General features: G+C 40.0%; 1 protein-coding gene across 1 annotated transcript; it reads left to right on the top strand.

Moving 5' to 3' along the window:
- Positions 1-7,921: 7,921 nt before the first annotated feature.
- Positions 7,922-24,849, top strand: tgm1l1 (transglutaminase 1 like 1). The gene is made up of 14 exons (XM_080861730.1): positions 7,922-8,146; positions 12,732-13,024; positions 13,106-13,297; positions 15,645-15,896; positions 19,432-19,550; positions 19,810-19,917; positions 20,011-20,188; positions 20,789-20,927; positions 21,509-21,701; positions 21,881-22,034; positions 22,349-22,633; positions 23,456-23,616; positions 23,735-23,871; positions 23,966-24,849. Exons 2-14 carry the CDS (start codon positions 12,733-12,735, stop codon positions 24,108-24,110), a joined length of 2,355 nt encoding a protein of 784 aa, XP_080717856.1. The 5' UTR covers positions 7,922-8,146; position 12,732; the 3' UTR covers positions 24,111-24,849.
- The last annotated feature ends 1,177 nt before the right edge of the window (positions 24,850-26,026 follow it).

The raw sequence follows: 26,026 nt of genomic DNA, 5'->3' as shown, positions 1-26,026 counted from the left end.
TCTTGGGATTTTTAACTGGCAGCAAGGTTATCAAATTAAACCTCATAATTCTCAAACAAAAAACGTGCTTTTTTCATGGTAGCAATGCCATAATATCACAATTTGGCGTCATAATTACACAAAAATGATATGACGTTGATTTAAAAATAAAAACAAAAATTTATTTTTTGGGCAGATTGAGCTCAAATGTGTTACAAGAGCTACTGAAAAGGTTTGCCTAAAGGCATAAAATAAAATAAAAATAAAATAAAGGACAAAATCAACATAGTACCTTTTTTTTCTTAATATCACAGTTATCATCAACACATGGTTATTTCAAGGTTAATAGATACATTCCACAAGTGAAGAGAGAGCTCTAACCAAATCAGTCAAAATGCAGTTTTACTGCATCCCACCTTTTTTGCATTTGGGTGGGGGCATTGTTTCCTAATAACTGTTTGTTCATGGGTTAGTGGTTTTATTGCTCAGGGCAGAACATTCTGGATTTCTGCTGGGACTTGACTGTAGTGTAACGGAAAAACAAAAGCCCATTCATCTGAAACTACAAAAAATGACATATCCGTGGCTACAGTAAATGTTGCACAATTAAATTAATCAGAGGTGATGTAAGTTAAGATTTTGTCATCTGTCTCCATCTCACTCTATCCCCAGCTTCCTCTTCCGTCACACCAACCCTCTGCATGAACCCTCCGTGAACCTTCTCTGCGGTGTTCCTGTTTTCCTCCTGCCTGTCAGCTTCGTCTTCATCATCCCAAAGTCTCCATCCTCACTTACCAATCTACCCCTCCTGACTTCCTCAGTTCCACAGTTCCTTCCTGTTGACATCCTATCACATTTCTCTAGATCCACAATGAAACAGTGTAACTTGTGAACTTCTCTATACTTCTTCATCAACACTGCTGCTCGCTGATCATCACCTCTCCCCTTAACCTAGCTTCAACAGCGTAGCTTCACGGTTTGACTCATCAACGTTATCCCTCTGTAGTTACTACAGCTCTGGACCTTTGTTCTTGAAAATCAATGCCACTTCACTTCTTCTGCATTTCTCAGGCATCCCCTCACGCTCCAGAACTGTGTTAAATTCTGTTCAAATGTCCTCTCTCTGAGGCATCTCCATGACATCTGGACCACCCGCCTTTCCACTCTTCATCCTCTTCACAGCTACCCTCTCTTCCTCCTTATTAATCCTCTGAACTTCTGTCTCTCTCGTTTTCTTCATTTATTCAAAGCACATTTTTCCTAACACACTCTCTTCACTTTTTAGTGTATTTCTACCTTTGATACAGCTCGATCTTTCTATCGAGCCAATCAGTACCAGTCCTGTTCTCCTTCCATGTGTTGTATCTAAGAAAAATGATCTCACACAAGGAGATGTTGGTAAAGAGAAGCATTTAGAGATGTGTGGTATTAGAAATGCCAGCCAATCCATACAGAAAATAGAAAGAAACATAATCAGCTGCTGGGGAGATTTAGAAGATTTGTGACATTATGGACAAGTGCATACTTTTCAGTTCACATTGTTATGCTGGATTAGCAATTCCATTAATGAAATTTTCAGAAAGGAACAAGCATGGTCCAGATTACTGAGTGGATGTACAGGAGGCAGAGATCGGCTATAGCTTACTGTCTCAGCTTGCCTGTTTGTCAAAGCTGCCACACCCTTAACTTCAACAAAATGTCAACAAAATCCAAATTGATGCTATATTGACAAAAAAAAAAAGAAAAGAAAGAAAGATGATACCTTGTACAATTGTTAAGAATGAAAAATTCAGCTAGAAATCCCAAACCATTTTTATACTAGACTTTAAACAGTATTTATGGGAGAGTGCTGTTGGAGCCAGTCTCAAGTAACAACAATTACTTATCCTTCTGACGCCAGCGTGCTTCTTCTGGCTAGGTGACGCATCTGTGGATGCAGTAAATGGCTGGGAGTGCTGTTAGAGGTGATGTAAGTCGAAATATTGTGCTTTCAGATGAGAAATGCAGGTTCTACTTTTCACAGGTAAATGATGCATGCAGAGGAAACAAATAAAAAACCCACAGGCAGCTGTAGCAGAAAGGAGACAGATTTTTAGCCATTCAGAGCCATGACACAGTCAGCCAGCAAGTGCAAAAGATTTGTCAAAATTATGTCCTATCCATAGACTGTATACAAAAGATGGAAATGACCATATTTAAACCGGACGGTGAAAAGTCATTTAGCTGACGCGATCAATCTGGATTATCAAATCGCACTCATAAGTGCTTGTCCACAACTGCTAATTACTGCTAACAAGCTAATAAATACACTAATAAAACTGTAATTTCCCTTATAAAACCTCGAAACAGGCCAATTTATTTATCAGATCATAAATAGCTCAGTCACAACTAAGCTCTGGTGATGCCTACCTAACATCAGCTAGCCTGTTTTGGCTTGGCTAACACCCCTAACATTAAGCTTAAAAAAATCTAAATACAAAGGTTATTTCAGAAATACATGTGTTGTACAGTTCTTAAGAAGGAGGAAATTACCAACAGGGCCAAAACCATTGTTCTGTGCCAACCTTTAAACTTCAGTCATGGGGTGGGGTTTGTTTTCAGAGCTAGCCTCAAGTGGCCATCAGAGGAACTGCAGGCTTTGCAATTCCGTGTTCCTTTTTCAGTCCTAGTTCATCGTAATATAACATTGTAGTTTTAGTCATGATGAGTAAATGCAAATTGTCCAATAGATAAAAGGCTTACATCCAAACCTTTAGTCTACTTTGTTGCTGCACTGTGTTAAGATTCAGATAGTAAAAGTTGAAACCTCCACAGGGCTTTTTTTCTACACAAAAATAGATCAGGAATCAATAACTCTGTTAATAATGAACTGGACATATAAACAGAATTGATAAAAAAAAGTCCTAAATAATATTCACATTCCTTCTTATCAGTATGTAGAATCTGCTTCCATTTAATTGGCCATTGAGGCTAAAGCTGCACAATACAAGGAGACTAAACAAATACGTTCAGAAAGCTGTCTCAGTCCTGTGGGTAGAGCTGGACAATCACTACACAGTCGTGCAGTGGAGGATACTGTCAAAACTTCTCTCTACCATTTATGTCTCCCACCTTTTAAATAGTGTTTGGTTTGCTAGAGGGGCATCATTATCCCACCCAGAGGATGAGATAGACTAAAGGCTCCGCTGAACATTACAGGACATTACATTACATCCTTCGTGCTTAAGCTATACAATTTTCACTTTCCACAATCTGGAGCAACAATTACCCTAAAGGGATTAATGAAAAGGGTTTTTTTTGAGCAGCCTGTGCTTGATAGCTTGCTTACATTAGCATTTAGCTCTAAGCAACAACCAGATCTAAATCTCTTTACCACTCAGCCTGTACAGCCTAACTACAGGTTTGATTGCATTCCAATTAGTCTAGTTCCACTTGAAAAGAGCTCAAGCAGTATATACAACCATAAAGTTTTAGACAGACAATGTCCGGTCAGTTTTGCAATCTGTATACTATAGAACACACTCTGTGATCCACATTTAGATAAGTCCCTGAAAAAGGGTACTTGCTATCAGAAAGCACATATCTCTGCCTTTAACTCGGAGAGCTGAATCATGCATGAAAGAGAATCTTACTTTCTCTGGATTTGCTCATTTTAAATTGTGGGAACAAAGAACTGATAGCGGGGACGCAGGAGAACAGAGATATTGTTTGTTCTCCAGCAGAGTTCCTGTCGGCTCTGTCTGTTTGTATTCATCTCCAGAGCAACTGCAGCAGTGCATGAATCAGCCTGAACATGGCAAACTGTGAAGGAATGCTTCAATTATGAAAAAAGAAAATCCCGTCTATGCAGGCGTGCAGCATAGACAGATTTCATCACATCACTATAAAACAGACAGCTGTTGATGTCATGCGCTGAATCTTGTTGAGTCATGTTAATCGGGGCAACAGCAGAACTTTGAATGTTAAATCCTCCACTCCCATTTACCAGGCTTTAGGTATGACGTTTGTGTCACGCTTAATGAAACATCTCTATCTCAGGGTTGAATTCTTTATTAAAGATGGGTGGATGAGGTGGAGTAAACTAGTTTAGATGCTGGTGATGGCAACAAGCCTAACATAAAAAGGGGTACAGCTAGCTTGTTCAAAAGGTGTGTTTTTCAAACTCCCTACCAAATAAAGTACAAGGGTTGTGTCCATAAAAGCATTTGGTAAACAAGTTCTCCACTGAGCCCAAGGAGTGCTCATAGACAGCATAAAAGATGGATCCAGCCTAAGGGGCTTAAAAGTGAAATCAAGTGCCTCAGACCTCTGTTGTTTTTAAATGCCACCAAGAGGCAATAGCTGTGTTTGCACAAAGACTTCCAGCAAATAGCTCAACATACTGAACATGATACAATCACCAGTTGCAAAGGGAAAGATGTGTATTTCCAAACTGGTTGATAAATGGTTCCTGGAGGTTGTTGCCAGTCAATGGGTTGCAAAGAGGCTGTACCAAAAAAAAGAAAGAAAACGCCTTATGATCGCTTTGGTCAATGGCAGATTGCTGCAGTCACCTTAAGTTTGCATGGAAGGTCCTGACTTGTCTGCAAACACTTGTTACCTAAATGCCGAGCAGTAAAAGTTGAAAAAGTGTGATGCAACCCAGAAACTGAGCACGTACACTTTCAAAGTAAAGGTTGCGAAATGAGTGATTAAACGTAAAAATCCATCACGAGTTGAAGATGTAATCAGATCAGATAGGATGCAGGATTAATATTACAGAGAAAACTTTTGCAATGGATTTATTTCTCCACCCTAGAGCTAAATCCACGTCTATCTTCTTAAGCTTTTAAAGGAATAAAGTGTATAAAACATTCTTTTCCTGAGCTTGAGTGGTTCTATTTCTAGCCAACAAACAACTTTGTCTGGTTGCTAAATAAGACACTTAGCTTCAGAACTTAGAACAGATCAAGATAATCTATCCCGAAGGTAAAAATAAAAAAATAAAAAATTAGCTTAGTAATACAATGTAGCTTTTTTTAAAGAAATTTATGTGAAACATTCTAGAAATATTTTTTTACTTACTTTATTTTATTAATTGATTTTCTTGTTTTTAGCTAGCCCTCTATTATTTTAAACTCCCCTTATTATGCTAAACTGATCTGTTTCCAGGCTACTTCTACACAACATCATCTATGTCTATGAATTAACACATAAGAGACAAATTATCTAATTAATTACATAATTTCCTAAATAAAGACTGAATACAGAGAAAATAAAAAGAGGCAAATGGCAACTGATTGCTTCTTCATTACAAATGTTTAATGAGGGGTTTTGATTTTTTTTTAGTTTTATATTCTTTTTTTATTCAAAATGCTTTACTTCTCCTCTTCCACTTGTCTTCCAGTCTTTATGCAAAAAAAGCTATCCAGCCCACAGATAAAAAGAACTGCCTTAAGCATTCCTTTAGCATAACATGGGTGTGCAGAGGGTCTTTTTTATTTTCCCTTTCTTCTTATGTTAAACTCATAATGTGTGCTTTGGCTCTCTGTGCTTTTTTTAATCCTCTCGCCACTGAAAAAAGTCAGTGGAACTTGGTTACTTTTTAACAAAGACACACCAATACAACACATACCAAAAATATTCTCACAGACACAGGGTCAGTCCGACAGTAACCTACTGTGTGTTTGCTGAGAAAAAAAAAATCCAATTGTAAAATGATATACAATAAATGACAGCCAATGTTTTTCACTTTTTGTTCTTAATAAAAAATGTATATAACACACAAATAAAAGGTTTCTTCCAACTCCTAATAAGTTATGTCTCTCACAGCCAGGAAGTTTCCTTTGGCCCGCTGCTGGGTGTTTAGTTTCCCAAGTACAATATAAGAACAAGGGCCCAGTCCCATCTGTTATACTCAGATACTCAGCGAACCCAAGTCACCTTTATGTTTCCTCTCACGCCCACCGCTCTGCAGAAGCCGCAAATGTTGTCTGAGCCATTTATCATGCTAGTGCCAAGCCAACAGAATCAAGAATAAGACTGGTAAACCCTCTGCACTTTTCAAAATACAAATCATGACAAAAATCTATGGTTCTTAGCTGCTATTTCTAATTATATTGTAAAAAAAATGCATTAGGCCTTTAATTTCTGCATCAAATGGTTCAAATAATAACAGCCCTCTCTCTTAGATTAGACATTTATGAATACATTTCTGTGTTCCATTAAGTCCCTAACTAAATGTTAAACTCATGTTCCGGACTTGTGGCTGTGCTGTTTACTGTGTCTTTGCTGATGCATTTTGCAGGCCTTCTCTCTTCAACCCCAACCCAGACTGCTTGACCCAATATGCCTGCGTCCTGTGACAGAAGATAAAGTACTATTAAATCTACCACCTCCAGAATGGTCAATGCTGTTTTTTCTTTTCTACGTTTTTTCCCCTCTTGGACTGACAGATTGAAAGTTTTCGCTCAGGCATACAGTGCAAAAACATGCCTTAACTCATTGTTACTCAGCCATGCTGGCACCTAACTTGTACCTTTGCCGAAGGTACATTTAGTCCAACACTTAAGTTCACTCTTGAATATCTTTAAAAAATAAAGAATTACGAAGGTTCACACCAAAATTTTAAAACTTTGTAAACCAACATCAGGATACTCTTCCTAAGGTAAAACCCAGACTTTACTTCTTGTATCCCCACAAGCTCACATGTTCACTGACAATTAGATTAGCTGCAATGAAACTTGGCAACACGTGTGGTCCGGGGACAGATGTGTCCTAATGATTTCCAGCATGGCTGAATGTTTTGACTGTGAACATGGAAAGTATGAAAATAGCTGTTCTTAGTGGCTCATATTTGTCACAAAAATTCCAAAGATCTGGAATACTACAGAGGTTCTCCCATTATAAAAGAGGGGAACCAAGTGACTTAATTGTCATGCCTAGGAAAACCCCCGGCATTGCTATAGTAACTTGTAATGTCTGTTACTGCTTTAAATTTAAATACAGTACACAGCATGTCAGGTGAAATTGTAGCTATAGAACACAGTGAAATGAAAAAAAAGTGATATACTTTATCGCCTAAACGTGGATTGAGCTACAAGAATATCAAACTGTATACATCAACATATGCACCACATTTTTAAAAAGGTTAAACTTATGCATCTGCAATTTCATCCGGAAACATGTTTAAAGGATATATTGATAATAATAAGACCAACATTTACATTTAACATCACCTAAATATTTTGCTTGCTTATGGCAGCCCTAATTCTAAGTAATAGTAATTTGTAATGCCTTACTGTAGCCTGTGAGAGCATTTCTCTCCTCTAGATGTAGCTGATTAAGCAACCATCTAATGCTGATTGGTACAGGAGGGCAGGTTTTGATATTTATCGGGCTGTCTGTGTCATCATCACCACGATCTGGTATGACTTCATAATTCTATTCTGCCAAGCCACAAAGCTGCTGATGCAACTTCAGTTATTCACTCTGCTTGCTTGCATTGGCCTATGAGTCATAAAACCTCGAATAGGTGTTCAATTATCCCGGGATGAACTTATGCCTTGGTTATTATGAAGTTCAAACTTTGCGCGGTCAGAGGTCAGAATGGGTTTGACTTTGAGGTTTTCCTGTACAGCAATCAAGAAAAGGAGAAGAGAAAAAAGGGAAGTTTGGCTAAATCAGCACTTTCTTGAACTCCTGAGTTCATAACTGAAAACATCCATGAGATTTTTGTTATTTTTGGTCCTATTGTATGCGCCGTATAAAGCAAACACAAAAAATAGTTCTTCAGGCATGCCGTCCTTATCTCTCCTCTTCACTGTCTGTCACCTTCCCTCCATCGATAAAGTTTTGCTAAGTGTTGCACAACGAAACTTTGGGTCCTCCGCCTTGTCCCACTCTACGCTCTCTGACGCATCGTGCACAAACGTCAGCTGCAGCTTCTGTTGGGAGTGGGAAACTTCAAACAAGGGCGGGGCGGTGGTGCTAAGCGGTGTGAAACAGAGGTGTGTGTATCAGCTTTAAGTACCGCGCAGGACATTCCAGGACACCCTTAAAATTCTGATCCACGAACGGAGCGCATTAAGACGAAAAGTTTCCAAAAGTTCTCACAGGCTGAGAGATAGCTACTCACGACGACATCCAGGTCTCATCGTTGATCCAAAGAAGAATCCATACAGAGAAAGTAAGTTTTTCAACCACTCGCATTTTGTTTTCTTAAGACAGATGTTGAAGTCAGGCACAGGCGTAAAGTTGTGCGCATTCTTTCTTGGTTTTGTTACAGTTAAACTCTTACTGGATCTTTCTCCACGGGGAAAAACAAGTTAGGAAAGCTCGAATTTGAGGGCTATGTTCATCATTACAATTAGCCACCTCATCTAATTTGTGTCCAGTAGAAAGAACATGTCTGGTGACCCCACCTTCCAAACTCTAAGACGTTTTTTGTTGTTTAAACGTTTTCTACGTTCATTTAAAATCAAACAAACACAGTCAATTAGTTCAGGTATTTTCATGGCTTCAGCTTTTTTGGTTGGCAGCCAGCTGCTGCAGCTCATCCCTTTCTTTTCTCAATGACCTAGACGATGTGTAGTGTATAGGATTTAAGCAATATCTCTATGTACTTAAAAAAAATTACACTGGAACTCCAGGGATTTGTTGCGACAGTTTAATAATCAGTCAGTTTTACATGGGACCAAACTCACTGGACAAACAAGCCAGTTGAAGCTGGTTTTACTGTAGAAAAGATAAAGTTAAATTTGTAGGGGGCATATCAGAACCTAGTAGGCATACCAGCCATGCTAACAAAAACTGGAAGAAAAGTGCAGGACTGCGGAGCTACAGAGCAAAGTACAATGGAAGAAAGTGATATGAGTGGTAGTGAGAGTAGCAAAGGGAGGACGAGATGAAGAATACTTCATTTCAAGCTTGGCTGATGGCTGTATTACAGTATAGATCATTTTAAGTTTGTGCATTAGAGTGTGAGCAAGGGAAGAGAAAGGCTGCCAAAAAATTAGGCTTGTGAAATGACTTTTCATGGTTCTAGGGGGTTCAGTGGATGTCTCTAATTGGCCAATTTTAGACCACCTTGGTGCAAGAGGAAGATAAGGCTTCATTTTAAAAAGGACAAAAAACACTTGTAAGTTGCTTGTTTACTTAGTTATGTTTCAAAAGATCCTGTAATAGCTCATATGGAGGGTGTTTGTTTTTCTGCCTCGCTTCCTTTTTTTTTAGATTCAGTGAGCCTAACAGTATCGACTTGAGCTTTGGGTGAGGTCACTGTGTGAAAAACATACAGCTTTATCATTTTCCGTCAGGATTCAGATGAACTCAGGAAGCCACAGAGTTAAAAAATACAAAACGTGACCGACACACAGATGGTGCACACATGCATTGATTTTAAAAGCTTTGAGGCTATGAGGCGCCCCTCCCTCTTCCTCAGCTGTTGTCTGCCCTTTGACCTCTGCCCTTTCCACCCTGTGTCGTGACATGCAAATAGTTACCCTTGAAAATCAGCTCAGCCACACTGGATCAGCAGCTCCCATCTGTCTGCGTTATCATCTAAACATTCCTGTAATGCTTTTTTACTTCGCCGGTCAAACCTGTACCTGTAAACTGGTATGCTGAAGTTATGTACAGAAATGATTGAATGTGTGGTAACTGTCCAATCACAGCTCACTCACTATAACTAGAAATGATCTCCAAAGTAAGCCCTAAATGTTACCTTGTATCTTGTTTATAGGGAAACTTAGGGTTACCCCCAAAGCTAAGGAGCATATTATTAGTTAACTACAGTACAGTTCATGCTTAAGTTCAAAAGTATCAACATTGCCTAGAAGTAAAGATGCTCATGTTCTGCTGACGGCAGCTCATGTTTAGGTGGTTGTGAATCAGAAGGTAGAGCCGATCATCTAGTAACCGGAAGATTAGCGGTTCAGTCCCTGGTTGCACAGGTCGGTATGCTAAAGTATCCTTGGGCAACATACTGAACAACCACATTTCTGACTGTGTATGCTAATGTTAGATCAAAAAGCACTCAGACGTAGAAATAACGTGCTTTTGATGAATTAATAAATGAATGGGTGAAAGCCACATGCTCAAGTAGAGTAGAAAAGAGCTATATAAGAACCAGTCCATTCACCAGTAAGAACTGGTAACAAGCACACACATGCACATACATATATGTTCATGGCTATTTAAATTGTATTGCTCTATAAACCACGTGTCTGCTATTAACGTTTCATTAACAACACTGTTTTCTCCCAACAATGTGCATCACTGCAGCTCATTACAGTTTACATGTGCTAACAAAACTTCACTGATGGTTTGTTTTTGAAAAACAAAATAGCTTTCACATTTGCAAAGTTGCATGTCACACACAGCTTGTGATTTTGTTTTGATAGAGAGAAGATGCAGATGGTAAAACCAAAAGAAGGACTGAGGGAAAACCGTCTCCTCCCTCAGATTTGCATTCTAGTAAACACAAGAACGAGCGAGGAAGGTCAGGCCAATCCTCAAAGAGACTAACGATCTCATTCCGCTGTGATTATTAGTGCAGTGTATGAGGGTGGGGATGTGACAGTATGATAAATGCTCGTAAGGTGCACGACCCTGTCCACTTGCGCTTGCAGTCAATGTGCACGCAAAAAGACATCACGAGCACAGCAGCTACACTGCTCTCCAGCAGCTGAGGCGCAGCAGATTGAATCCAGCTGCTCGAAGCAGTTATGTTTGCTCACGCAGAGCACCTAAGAAGGAAGAATGGCGAAATTCCCCGAAATTGTTCGGGAAGGACTTGCAGCTGAGTAGAGTCCATGTCAGGAATGTAGTAATTAATGAAACTAAGAAACAAGGAAACTGTTCATTTAGTCCATCGCATTGTTTTTATTACAAAGATATGAAATAAATTGGACTGCCTGTGGCCTCTCATTACTTGTGAGCAGTTAATTGGCATAAAATAAGATAAGATAAGATAAGATAAGATAAGATAACTCTTTATTGTCATTGCACAGTCATACATAGTACAGTAGTACAATGAAATTGGAAAAACTGTCCTACGTCGGCACTACATATAACACAACACGACACGATATGACACATCACAACGTAACAAACAACACAACACAGTATATTAACTTAGTATAAAAAAGAAGAATAAGTGTATGTGTATTGCACACTGTTATTATTGCACATTAATTATTATTGCACCTTGTTATAAATATAAATATTATTGTTATTGTTTTAAACATTGTTACCTCCCCCTAAAAAGTCCAGGGAGGTATCCAGTCAGGTCAGCTATTTACATTGATCAGGGCTATTGCCCTGTTGTAAAAGCTGTCCTTGAGTCTATTTGTTCGGGACCTCAGCAGCCTGAACCTCCTGCCAGACGGCAGCAGCTTAAACACCCGGTGTCCTGGGTGTGTGCAGTCCCATAGGATGCTGCGTGCCCTCTTGAGACAGCGAGTGCTGTACAGGTCCTTCAGGGAGGGAAGAGGATGTCCAATGATTTTTTGGGCCATGTTGATGACCCTCTGGAGTGCCTTTCTGTGTGCTGTGGTGCAGCTGGAGAACCACACACCGATGCAATATGTCAGCACACTTTCAATGGAGCAGCGGTAGAAGACGGTCAGCAGCTCCTTCTTCAGGTCCATTTTTCTGAGGATTCTCAGAAAGTGGAGACGCTGTTGGGCCTTCTTTAAGACCGCAGAGGTGTTAGAGCTCCATTGGAGGTCTGTGTCTATGTGCACACCCAGAAACTTGAAACTGGAGACCCTTTCCACGCACTCCCCGTTGATGCTGACAGGCTGCAGCTCGGACTTCCTCCTTCTGAAGTCAACTACCAGTTCTTTTGTTTTGGTGGTATTGAGGTCCAGGTTGTTGTCTGCACACCAATCTGACAGCCTCTGAACTTCAGCTCTGTATGCAGTCTCATCTCCCCCTGAGATGAGCCCCACCACAGTGGTATCATCTGCAAACTTGATGACTGTGTTGTCTGGGTGGGAACTAACACAGTCATGTGTGTACAGAGTGTACAGTAGGGGACTCAGTACACAGCCTTGTGGAGAGCCGGTGTTGAGGCTGAGGGCTGAGGAAAGATGAGGCCCCACTCTAACTCTCTGTACACGGTCTGAGAGGAAGTCTCTGATCCAGCGGCAGGTGGTGGAAGGAAGTCCAATTTCCAGCAGTTTATCTATTAGTCTGTCCGGGAGTATTGTATTGAAAGCAGAGCTAAAGTCAACAAAGAGCAGCCTGGCGTAACGGCCCTGCACTTCCAGGTGAGAGATGGTGGTGTGGAGCGTTGTAGCAATGGCATCTTCAGTTGATCTGTTAGCTCTGTATGCAAACTGGAGCGGGTCGAGTGTGGGTGGCAGGCAGGACATGATGTGACGTCGGACCAGTTTCTCAAAGCACTTCATTATAACAGGTGTTAGAGCAACTGGTCGGTAGTCGTTGAGGCTGCTAATGTTAGTACGCTTTGGCAGTGGGACAATTGTGGCTGACTTTAGGCACGGCGGGATGCAGGACTGGGACAGTGAAGTGTTGAAGATCTTAGTGAAGACCCCAGTATGTGTACTTAATTAATCTCATTTCTTTCTATTATTGTGGGGTCTTTACTTTACTATATATATGTTGGGAACTGGCCGATAAAAAAAAAAAAACTGAATGAAAATTGAATTTTAGTGAATTAAAAGACCAGAGAATAGTGCATATAATCGGTACCCAAAATTCTTCTCTTTAGAATTACAGTTAACATTTTTTCATGTGTTTTCCAGAATGCCAGGTGAGCGGTTAACAGTAAGAACTACATCAGAGATTGGGCGATTCCCCGGAGCAGCCCCACCCACAAGGGTGGAGCTGACCATCCAGAATGAGGGTGAGAAGAAGCGGGAGGAGGGGGGCTGTCTATGGTGGCTCAGAAAGATGTGCCCGTGCTGCTGTAAGCACCCAAACGCCACCTCATATGATGTCACAGATAAGGTGGAATTCACCAAACTCCCAACCCCTGCCGCCATCGTAGATCCCCCCAAGCCGAAGCCCGAGAATGGAGAGGCAAAGGAAACAGATGGTAACGACACTTATTTTAAACTGTGTGAAAACATGACATTGTCTTTGGCATCAAATCTGATATTCACTCCTCTCCTGTTAGAAGGGAAGCTGTCAGTGTGTTCGGTGGACCTATTGAGTTCCAAGGCAGGTCAGAACAGACAGGAGCATCACACTGACCTGTATCACCGGGATGAGCTGATCCTTCGCAGAGGCCAGACCTTCCAGATAGAGGTTGAGCTCAACAGGCCCTTCAGTACTGACACTGACAAGCTGTACCTGGAGCTGAAAACAGGTATGAAGCCAGTGGCTGGACAGTGTCCATCTTTTTAAAACCAAAATATGAAGAAAAATAAATTAAAAATTGTAACAATGAGTATGATCAATAGTTTTTTTTAGCCATTTAAAAGACAGTTTTAAAAGTAACAGATGCACATTGTAATTAAGTGTATGTGGGAAACATTGCATGTGGGAGATAACATTTAACGCTGATGTTACTGGAAGGTAAGTCATTCAATAAAACGCTGCTTTCGATTTTTCATAGGAAAAGTGCCACTAACTATTTGTAAACGTTTTTTTGCGTTTAAAATTGTTGGATTGCCTTTTAACCAAAATTAGCTTCATTTGCAAACACAAGAAAGAAACCAGCGACTGCTCAAATCATGGGAAATACGGTCCAAATGTTGTGCATAGCTAGCACATTTGATTTCAGCAGCAGCTCATGGCTGCACAACAAGTTCTGGATTCCACCCAGCAGCCCGCAGTCTTAACAGTTTCCAGGCCTCGGTACACTGGACACCTCCCTCTGGTATTTACAGACCTCACGCTACACACTCTGGCAATACATCACCACCCAGAAGTGATTTGCTCCTTCTGCTGTGATAGCTTCATGGGGAGAGGGGAGGAAAAAAGAAACAAAGTGTCTGAGCTCTCCACATTCAGCAGACTGGCTGCCATCAGTGGGCAGGGAACAGGCTCGAAGTGTTGCTCCAAAAGCAGTGATTTTTATCAGTAAAGCTTTCAAAGCTGTTGTTTTGAGCAGAAAAGAGACACTGTTTTTCATCATTTTCATGCTTTAAAAAAAAGTATGCTAAAAAAAAGTATTCAGAGGTGAGAGAGGAAGGGAGGGGTGTCCTGGATGCGGTCAAATGGAGAACAATGGTTTCTTGGTAAACTCCGTATTTCTGTTTGGACGAATGGTCGTCCAGCAGGGTTGCACAAAGCAAGCAGCTCGGAGGAGAACATCCAGAGGGTTTTAATCTAACTAATGGATTTGCTAGTCCATGAGAAAAACACATTTAAAGGAACATTAAAGCTAAATAATCACTCACACAAATGTGCACGCTTTCTGTGGAGATGTGCACATCCTGGAGTTTTGGAGGCTTTCCAGGCCCACGCTAGTGTTTACTCTTGGAACCCACACATAGCTGGGCCAAAGACTATCATACACATGTGGTTTACAGTTTGGAATGGTTGCCATACACTGGAAATAACATAAAATTACTGTGATGTGAAAAGGTTTGCAACCAGATTTTGTAAGGAGGTCTCTTTGCTGTTGTTGCTGCTGCCTTATTTGATCAAAATCTTCAAGGTTAGCTTATAATTACAAATAAGCGAAAACAGGAAAACACTTTTTGGAGCTGTGCAGGTTAAATTTTCATTCAAAAACATAAAGCAAAGATATTTTACCACATCCTTGACAAGGTTATGTGTATGCACTCATACACACACAGTACACTCAAATACACCTGACTGTGTCCTGACTCAAGTTTTACATTTAAAAGACAAATTCTCTGACTGTCTTTAAAACATTGAATGCCATGAATATGAATTTAAATGTACTTTTTGTAAAAACTCTTCATAACTCTTCATAAAGTGTATTTGAAAAGAACCTCTGCCACAAGGTGGCAGCATTTTAGCAAAGAAGTTGCAGTTGTTTACAACTATTTTTGAAATCCTTTGTCATCGCAATCAGTGTTGAATGTAACGCTTTCCAAAGTAACATGTTGCTCTATCGTATTACATTTACACAATCCAGTAATTACAAGTTTATTGTCACTTGCATTACAAAGCTTTTTCGTTATTTGCACAACCCAGACAGAAAAAAAAAGAAAAAACATGCTACATTGAGCTGATTTCAGTTCTTGTCAAGAGGAGGAAAATGGTGGAGCTATGGACGTTACTTTTATCTTTATTGCATAAACTGACAGGAGCATGATGGTAAAGTGCATACTGCGTCCAGAACGGAAATAACTACGTAATACTATAATGCAACTTCAGCTCTTTGCAAGCATCTGCACAGATAGCATGCTAACACAAGCCAAGAACCTAGGGTGATGATAAAGAGTGAATGCTAACCCCAGCCCAGCAGCCCGAACTTCAGCATGTGATAGATCAGTGATGAACAGTCCGGCTTCAGCCTCCATTTTTACCTGTTCATGCTAACAAGCACAACACTAAGCCTGGATTCTCTGACTCGCTGTAACATCTTCAACATCTTCAACCTTAGTTAATATCTCTGCAACATTTAGAAGGATTTCAATTATTAAACAAGTGCTTTGACTATTAGTAGTTTGAGTAGAAATATACAAATAAATTTAAAAAAAAAGGGAATAATATGGTTATGTATCTGTTTGGTGTAGGTTCCCTGCCCTTGGTATCCAAAGGGACCCATGTCATCATTCCGCTGGTGAAGCACCTGGAAGATGAACGCTGGGAGGCCAAAATTGTAGAGCAGAACGGCAATAAGATCAAGCTGTCCATCAACTCTCCAGCCAACGCTGTGATCGGCCTTTACGAGCTCACTGTGACAACTTCTTCGCTCAAAGGCGACGCCACAACTACTTACACCTCCAGCAAGAACATTGTCATGCTCTTCAACCCTTGGTGTGAAGGTAAGCTGGCACCAATGGGAACAGGGAAGGCGGGGGTGGGTGTGGGTGGATTGAAGCCAGGGAATGTGGAAGACAGGAAGGAAAGAAGACGACTCACAGATGATTGGAAAAATAAAAAAAGAGAAGACGTGTGACCTTACATACCATTCCAGAAATGAATTACTTACTATCTGGATTTATGTTAGGCTTTAGGTAGAATTGAGTATCTGAAAAAGTCAATATTTTTCTGGGAGCAGCAGATTCCATCTGTCTAACTGCGAATACTCAGATAAAATGGATGCCTGTATAGCCATTTAATCTCCTAGAGCAGCTCTGGTATAATATTACACTTGGGTGATAGAGGCCAAGTCAGTCCACGAGTGTGTTGTTGCCCATGAATAGCAACAGCGTGACTATGTGTGTCTATGTGACTGTGGTCTGTTATGCAACTCCCCCGGCTTGGACCAAAACTTCTGCCGTATTTGGTTTAGCCACAAGTGAGAGCACGACTTTCACCTGCATTGGAGATCAAAACCGTTTGGGTGTAAGATGAGGGAGACCTTTAGCGGGGTCATTCGATATGCAGATATGATTGCTAATTGTGTATGCCTAAATGCCTGCTGTTCAAAGAGCTGAAAGCACCATGACTTAAGAAAACAAACAAGGAAATTGGGAACATTTCTACAGAACAGAGGCACAGCAGAGAAAAATACATTCAGAAAAAGCTGAAAAAATGCTGCACGTAGCACAGACTACAATGGAAATGAAGCCAGGGTGGACTATAAGTAATGGAGATGGCTGAAAGAAAAGAAAAACCCTTTTAGGTGCTTCGGTTACTAATAAAGCTCCAGAAGTTGGCCGTCTGTCCCTGGTGTCCTGGGAAACACTGGAGACATTAAGTGTGTCGACTGGCTTGGAAAGCCCCCTCCACAAGAGCTGGCAGAGGTAGAGAGGGAGGTCTGGGCATCTCTCTTGAGACTGCTGCCCCAGTGACATTGGTGGGTGGGTGGATGGATGGATGGGTGAGTGGATGGATGGATGAACAGATGGATGGATGGATGGATGGATGGATGGATGGATGGATGGATGGATGGATGGATGACAAATAACGATGAAGGACCACACCACCTGGAGGATTACCACACCAGTTATCTGTGTCATAACTTTGGCCAGCATCAAATAATCTGGACTAGTGAGGTTCAGTCTAAATATAACAGCAGATAGTTGTAATGCTTTTAGGGGATGAAACTGTCACCTAATGATTTTATGTTATTTCCTAATTTGGATAATACATTACCATTTATTTGAAGGAGTATTTTTTGTGCATATTTCAAATTCTCTTTATGTGGCTTTATTCATGTGATATTCAATCTTGTGTACTGTGCTTTTTTCAGTAGAACTGGTTTGATATGAATTCTTGGTACAATAAGACATTCTTCAGCCACTTATTGGGCACTCATTGAAATAAAAAAATGTCTGTTATTGACTTTTTTTAAAAACTTTCTTTCATAGTTTTTCAATGTTTGTTGCACATGCAGTTTCCTAGAGGGTTAGACTTACAATGTAGTCTTTCACTCCTGCAGAAAACATTTTTCTTTGAAGGGTTCAACAGCTAGAGGGGCTTTTCCTCTTTCAAAGAGAAAAAAGGAAAAAAAAATGCCTCTACAGAAAGCTCACAATGGCACAGAAGCTCAGCATGATGGACATGCTGAGCTTCAGACAGCATTGCGAGTGTGTGATTCTTAGAAAGACAGGGGTCAGCACTTGTGCTAACTTGTCAGGCATGGTGGGTAAAGCTTCTCTGGGCTGGTGAAAGCAGCATGGTTACTGAGTTTTCATGTCTTCCAAATTAAACCCTCAGTTAGAAATCCCATAATCAGAGTCATGTCTCCCTCCCCTCGCCCCAAACCAGTCAGGACAGATGGCTGCCCCTCCCTGTGCCCGGTTCTGCAGGAGGTTTCTTCCTGTTAAAAGAGAGTTTTTCCTTCCCACTGTTGCCAAAGTGCTTGCTCATATATTATTATTGTATGGTCTTTACCTTACAATATAAAACACATTGAGGTGACTTTTGTTCCAATTTAGCACTATATAACTACAATTGAATTGAATTATTATCGTCTTCTTGCCAGTGGCCAGCAAGAGGGACCAAATGTCTAATTTAGCTTTTTTACCTTGATATAAGTTATGTGAAGCCTGGCCCTTGCTTCTATCTGCTAATCTTAACCCTATTCAAAGCTCCACTAAGAAATTCAACCGTAGAGTGTCTTGTTGTACATTCTCAGAACTGCTATCTTAGACCCAAACTTCTATTTTTTTTCTTTGATATTCGACAGAAAAAAGCACATTTGCAATGCAGCAAAATAAAAGAGAAAAGAAAAGAAAAAACAGTGGACCTGGTTGTGATAAAAAGCCTGTGTGTCTTTCATTATGGGGTTGCTGCTTTTGGCGGCATGCCCAATCTCCTTTTCCCTCTTTCAATCTCCTCTTCCCTAGACCAATCTCTCCCTCACACTCATAAAAGTCAAAATCCTACAATTACTGTATGAAGCGCCATGGGGCGAGCTCGCAGAAATCCTTACAGCTGGTGACAACCTGTCCTCTCCCTTGCTTTTACTGCCTCCGTGTGTATTTCCTTCCCGTTTTTATGCCTCTCCCTCCCTGTTTTGTACCTTTCTTGCTATCTGCTGACCTGACCTTCACTCTGACTCTTGGACCTCCTCCCTAACATCTTCCTCTATGAATCTATTTCTTCCCACATTCCAGGAATTTTTTAGCAAGATATGAAAACCACAATTATCACAGCTGCCAGATACTATCAGCTTCATCCCTTAAAATCTCGAGACAATATGTTATGCTTCACTCTCTCTCTCCTCCTCCTCCTCTTCTTTTCCCACCCAAGCATAACTTCCCCTCTTCCTCTCCTATGCCCCCCGTACTTTGTTAAATCTCTTCCTTCCACTTGCATTTTCTTATGTCCATCTCAAACAGTCTGTTACTTTTACTGCTTTTCCTTTCTTTCTCTTTGTCCCGTTCCTCGTCCCCACCCATGGGCATTTTCAAGGTGGTGACAGTAACAGATAAAAAGGGATGGAAAAAGAAACACATAGATTCGGGTGAGGGGCACACGCCCAAGTCTGGAGTGCTGAGGTCACCAAAACCAGACTTTTTCCCATAAGTGAGTGTGGGCCTCACTGCAAGATCTATGCAGTCATTGTGTTTCTTAACCATTTCCTGGCCTTGGGAACTTTTTTCACATGATAAGTAAGAAAAAAACACATTCTTGAGTTGTTCAGTCACAAAGGAGGTGAATAAAGCAGGGATTTTAGGTCATTTTCACAAACAGGGGGGGAGCTCGAATGTTTCCGTTCATTAAAAGAAATTTAAAACATCTACTTAAAAAAAGGGTTTCCTTGTATTCCCTGGTTTAATTAGACTGAACGTCAGGGATAACCACATAAATGTACTTAACTGTGCATGCATTATTGAAAGCCTGTTCTTGGAGGATTACATTTTCAGTGACATGAAGCTAAATAAGAGCAAATTCCTGTGTTTCTAGAGGACAGCGTGTTCCTGGATAACGAGGAGGAGAGGAAGGAGTATGTGCTGAATGACACTGGGAGGATTTACTATGGAACGGAGAAACAAATCGGTGCTCGCACGTGGAATTTCGGACAGGTACAAGCTATGAAGAGCAAGCTTGGTTTCTAAGCTATCATTACACGATTATGACCCTGTGGCACTTACCCTGTTTGTTCCTGCTGAAGATGGAATTATTTTAAACTGTTCCCAGTACCTATATTTTCATTGTGTTTTTCAGTAGCTGGTAATTTCTGTTTAAAAACAAAATGTTTTCATTTTTTTTTTACAGTATTCAGTGTTCACAGGACAATTCTCCAAACTTTGGTTTCATAGTGAATTTTTTTCTTCATTGTAGTTTCACGAGGGAATCCTGGAAGCATGTCTGTTTATCATGGAGAAGAGTGAAATGCCGCCATCTGGTCGAGGGGATCCGGTCAACGTGGTCAGGGTCATATCTGCCATGGTGAGCTAATATACAAAAGAAAGATGTTTTTTCTAGAAAAAGTAGGAAAAAAATACAGGAAATGCAATGACCGTGTCACTGTGTCCTTTTTAGATAAATGCTCAGGATGACTACGGTGTTCTAGTTGGAAACTGGTCAGGTGATTACTCTGATGGAGTCTCACCTACGGCGTGGAGCAGCAGCGTGGAGATCCTGAGGAAATACCACTCGACCAATGGAACGCCTGTGTCATATGGACAGTGCTGGGTCTTCTCTGGGATCACTACAACAGGTGATTATGAGGAAAAAAACATTAAAAAGGAAGGGTGCTGGATGGCTGAGAGAAAGTTAAGAGTGTGTCTGTGGTGAAACCTTAAACTTTAGTAGGCAGTCGCAAGCCTTAGAAGGCATGCGAATGGATTGTACTGTATGTTCGGCTTGTGTGTGTAAAAAAGCTGCAAAGAATACCCAAGAGTGGGTCTTGGTGTGGATGTCAATTTAATTACAAATCCACAAATTTATTATAATCATGGCTTTTTGTCAGTCTGTGTCTTTGCATTAGCTCTCACAGTAACTCTGTCATAGAGCACTTCATATTCACTGTGTGTGCATCCAGGGAAGCTTGCATGATAGCTAGCTGACCCTAGCACATAATATTGCCCCTGACAGCAAGTCATAGCTTTTATGCACTCCAAATACCTTGCATTGGCATTCTTAACATACCATCTATATTTGTCACAGATAGAGCCACATGTGTTGCTTTCATTCAACCAGAATAATGAAATTCCTTGCTGCCTAAAGTATTACCATCTGAAAATCTAACTCAAGTATCAAATGGCCTTGCAGAAATAAATTTTAATTGATCTATTTATATCTGTGTCTTTGGTTTTAGTGCTGCGCTGCCTTGGCATTCCTTCCCGCAGTGTGACCAACTTCCAGTCAGCACATGATACCGACGTATCCCTTACTACAGATGTATACCTTAATGAGAATTTGGAGCCAATTGACTATCTCAATAGAGACTCTGTTTGGTAAGATATAGAGCTTTACGTAGAATGGCATCCTGCCATGAAAATCATCTAAACCTATGCTAAAGAAATGTTCTAAAATGTTCTTGAAAATCCCCAAGTTGAAATTTCTTTTAAAAGTGCATAGGCTTGTCTTGTATCTATGTGTTCTTTTATGCTGTATTACTGGTATCCTACAAGAACCCTTAGACATTCTGTCTGCATTTTCCATATCCCTATAACTGCCTGAACACCCGTTCACTATAACTGTGGAACAGGGCACATGTTGTGAATGTAGCTAATGTAACAAAAACTAAACCCATATCCTTAATTCCTATTAAATTGTTAAGATGTGTTTCACTTCTACAAAAATTGCCAGCTATGTTTAAAGTCAGTAAAATATATCTACAAATGCCACCAAAAGTCTCTAATGAACACTTTGCATTTTATACAAAAAATTAAAGTGTAAAATTGTGGCATATAAACAAGCTAACTGCTTTATGCTAAGCTAAGCTAACTACATGCTAATTGTATTATTATATTAACCTAAAAGGAACAGTTTAATTTACTTAAATTCAAAATACCTAAACTCTGTCTAACTGTAGGAATTTCCACGTATGGAATGACTGCTGGATGGCCAGACCAGACTTACCTCCAGGTAATGGAGGCTGGCAGGCCGTAGACGCCACTCCCCAGGAAACTAGCCAGGGCACCTTCCGCTGTGGCCCTGCTTCTGTGAACGCCATCCGCTCTGGCCATGTCTACCTTAAACATGACACGCCGTTTGTCTTTGCTGAGGTGAGTGCGTGTTCTTGAACTCTTTGTTGTTTTGCATGTACTAGATATAGATATGTAAGAATTTCAGAAGTGGTCTTTGCAGCTTGAACCGTCAGCAAAAGATGAATCACGTAATCATATGTAAAAAGGGTAACCTGTTCTGTTTGAGCTTATTGTGTTTATTGGTATTTTTCTGGCAGGTCAACAGTGACAAAATTTACTGGCAGAGAAACCTGGACGGCACATTTAAACAGATCTACAGTGAAAAGAAAGCTGTCGGCCACTGCATCAGCACCAAAGCGGTGGGCTCTGATAAGCGGGCAGATATCACATCCTTGTACAAACATGAAGAAGGTACTGGCAGCTATTTTTTACTTGTCTAATTGTAAGTCTACCTTAGACTGATGTTCCAGAAACAGACAGAATCATTTCTGCACCACCTGGAAATATCTTAATAAGCAGTGATTTAGTCCTGTCATTCTCTATAGATCATTTTGTTGAACTTATTCAACCCTCATCAACTGTTCACCTGCTCTCCACAATTCTTTAAATATAGCTCTCTGTTTGTTTTCATTGGAAAGACTTTGCACCATATCTCTTGCATATGTCAGTAAATCCTGAAACCTCTGACAGAATGAGGTGCACTTACATTCTCCTCCCTCTACTAGATTCAGAAGAAGAACGCATTGCAGTAGAGACTGCAAGTCGCTATGGCAGCAAGCCAGATGTCTATTCCACACCAGTGGCAGAAGATGTGTCAGTGGAGGTAAAGGTGGATGGCGAGGGACCCAGGGTGGGTGCTGATGCCCAGTTGAAAATTCTGGTGAAGAATCTAAGCTCACAGCCCCGCCAGGCAACAATCCACAGCCAGGTGGCTGTCATGTACTACACTGGAGTGCTGAAGGGAACCATCAAGAAGGAGCAGATGCCTGTGGAGCTTTCGCCTAATGAAGGTTGGATTTCGAGCTCAATTATGAAGCTGCACTATCTATGTAGGGTTTTGGTCTTAGTCGTTATTGTCAAAACCTCTTCAGTACAATTTGATGTGAAATTAGCAACATCTAGGCCCAGTTAGAGTAAAAAAGATGATACGTTTTGGCGCGATTAGGAGAGCCTCACCTCTGTGATTAACAATTGCTACCTTTTGTTTGGATTTTCTCTTGCTTATCAAGACTGGTTTCAAACAAACCCAAGGGTGAAAGCTAAAATGCTAAACTCAAGGCTTTAAAATAATAGGACAAAACTTCCATCTTTTAGCTCTTGCTGCTCTCGCATCACAAAAAAAAACAAGTTACTAAAGGTCTGGAAAACTTTATTCATAAATGAAAGGTAGAAGATGTGAAATACTAACATTTTATGTCATGTTTAATTAAATTAGTTTGTTAAACAAATATTTTAATCTAAAAAGTGTTAAAGTAAATAAAGGCTAAGAAGATAAAACTGTGTGATACTAAATCAAGCAACAGTCATTTTATTACTCATAACTGCAGCTCTTTGTTTAGATGTGAAAAAAGATAAGGTAACAAGAGTTTTGGAAATGCACAGTCATGAAGAAAATTGGGGACAGGATCATTTTTAATCAAACTGAAACCTGAAGTGGAAAATCAAACTTATTTTCTGAAACCTTTACATTGTGCTTAGGCTAGGCTAGCTCGTCCTGTGGGAAGTTACTTGAGCCAAGCTAACTAGCAGCTAGCTGCTGCTCCAAAATGTCTAAGCATTCATTTAAATTGAAAACAACAACAACAAAATTTGCTTTTTTTCCCATCACATAGAGAAAACCATTGACTGGGTCCTGACCTACCAACAATACCAGAGCCAGCTGGTGGATCAAGCAGCCTTCATGCTAACCCTGTGTGGAAGAGTCACTGAAACGAAGCAAGTGCTAGCTAACCAGACAACTTTCAGGCTTCGCACACCTGACATCACCATCACAGTAAGATTTCATTTTTCCCCCCTTATTCATACAGTGAGCATTATTTTAACACAACATGCATAACATTTATTTCTATTAAAGGTATCCCTCTTGACTAATTTAACTCTTTCTCTGGCAGCCTATTGGAGACGCCGTTGTTGGTAAAGAGATGGCTGCCAAGATTACTTTCACCAACCCCCTGCCATCTACACTGAAGGGAGTGGTGTTCAGAGTGGAGGGCCTGGGCCTTCAGGAGGGCCATGAGGTGGTCGTGGGGTAAGAACAAGTCTTTCTCTTTTTTGCCTCCCTTTCTCTTCCACTAACATTTTTGTGTCGAGACTAACGTTTCATTTCATCCTGCCCCTCTCAGTGACGTCGGCGCCCACTCCAAAGTGACGCTGACAGAGCACTTCATCCCCTCCCAACCTGGACCCAGGAAGCTGGTGGCGTCCCTCGACTGTGAACAGCTCTCACAAGTGCATGGAGTGGCTGACATTGTTGTTCTTGAACAATGAAAGGCACCACAATGATCAGCTTCTCGCACAACACTTATTTCTTATAAAATATCAACTGACAATGCCTCATCATATTAAGTGTGCTAAGTTCCCATATCTTGAGCTATACTGTTTGTTTTTTATTGCAGAAAATGTTTAATTTTTGATATTCATAAAACTATTAATAGATGATTTACTGTAGCATTATCAGTATTACTACTATTTTTACATTTTAAATAACAGAAATTCACACTTGTGTCTTGCTGTGGAAGAATTGTAATAGACGTGTGACAAGGTGCTTTTTGACTAACAAGGGTTTGTATCCTTAGACTTCTAAAACAAGTCCATTTGAAGACACTGAAAAAAACCTGTGAAGGTGCAGAAAGTCAGGCAACATTGAGCTAATGTAAATACTATATATGTTGCTAGTCATAATGTGAAAACTGTTGTCTGACAAAATGAACCTCACATGGCTTATATGAAGGGAGGGAACTGTGACGTGCTTGGAAAGGGAACGATGCTGACTTTGGCAAATGTAACGTTTAAATGTACCAATTCAGAAAACAGAAAATGATGTCGTCTGCAAGGACACAGATTACCACTTATTTCAACTGTCAAATGAAATGAAAAGTCCGCCTTTATTAAAAACCCAAACCCCTCAAATGTCTGCATATCCGAAACGAGACCATTTATCTACTTGGAATGTTTTGGGTTTTCTATCATCTGTGCTGTGTCTTTAATAAAAGTCACACTAAAATGATGTTGCAGCTCTTTATTAAACAAGTCTGTGCTGGTTAAAGCTGATGTAAGCCTCTCAGAGGAAACAGGAAACTTTCCACTTTTGCAATTGAACAATGTTTTATGGCGCAAAAAAAAGAGAGTGACTAATTTCAGCCTTACAAATTATGGTGGGTGACACACCTTTACTGCGTTTCACCAATCAGGATGAATAATGTATTCCCAGGTACTTAAAGCTGACTGTGCTAAGGCAGTGACTCATAGTTTTAGCATTTTTTACAGAGAAATACTGCGCCCTTTATGCCACTCGACTCGTTTAACAGCTCTAATTTGTAGCTCTCTTTCACATTCAAGGCATTAGAAAATGTACGAGTTCATAAAGGAAGTAATCGCTGTCATTGAAGCCATCAGAGAAAGATGTCAGATCATATTCCTTGCAGTGCTATGAACTCACGTATTTCCTGAATTCCAGTTCATCAAGCATTGTGACGGTGGGCTTGTCGGACAGTTTGAAGTGGAATTTGACACATTTTAAAAACTCAGGTTTTAAAATTCATCTGAATGTTAAATATAGCGTATAATGTCCCAGTAATTATAGTATGCCAAAAAGAGATGGAATAACAGTTTTACTGTTTACTTTATCACAGATTTGATGATGTAATATTACCTTTCACATTAATACAATGTTATTTTTTTAATTTTATGTTTTATAGTTCTGCATTCAGGCACAATTTTTATAACTTATCACATAAAATTAAAAGTTTAAGATTTTTAAAAGTAAAGTAAGAAAAGTAAATGTAAAAAAAGTTACCTTTTATAGCTGTTAATCAAGTTTTGTGTTTAGATTTATAATTTGTTATACTTTTGATGTTACATTTTTTCTTAACTTATTACCACCTTCAAACACGGTACAAAAATATATATATAAAACTGTATTTTTACTTAATCAACTTCTGATTTATCACAAGTGTTATGGAACTTTTACCAAATATACTTTTTTCTTCAGTTGCATTTATTTTTATGCTACATTTACTTTACAGGTTAATTTAAATCTATATACTTGTAAGTTTTACAGTTTTAAACAGCTGTTCTAACAATTGGTAAATATATATTTTTAAGTGACTTTCTCATTTGATATTTATAATTCATATCCATTCATCAATTTGTCCATTTGGAGTCGCAGACAGGGGTGGATAGGG

This window comes from Rhamphochromis sp. 'chilingali' (assembly GCF_963969265.1).
Source record: "Rhamphochromis sp. 'chilingali' genome assembly, chromosome: 16".
Taxonomy (NCBI): domain Eukaryota; kingdom Metazoa; phylum Chordata; class Actinopteri; order Cichliformes; family Cichlidae; genus Rhamphochromis; species Rhamphochromis sp. 'chilingali'.
The sequence above is the reverse complement of the archived record's forward strand: the minus strand, read 5'-3'. Positions and strand labels throughout refer to the sequence as shown.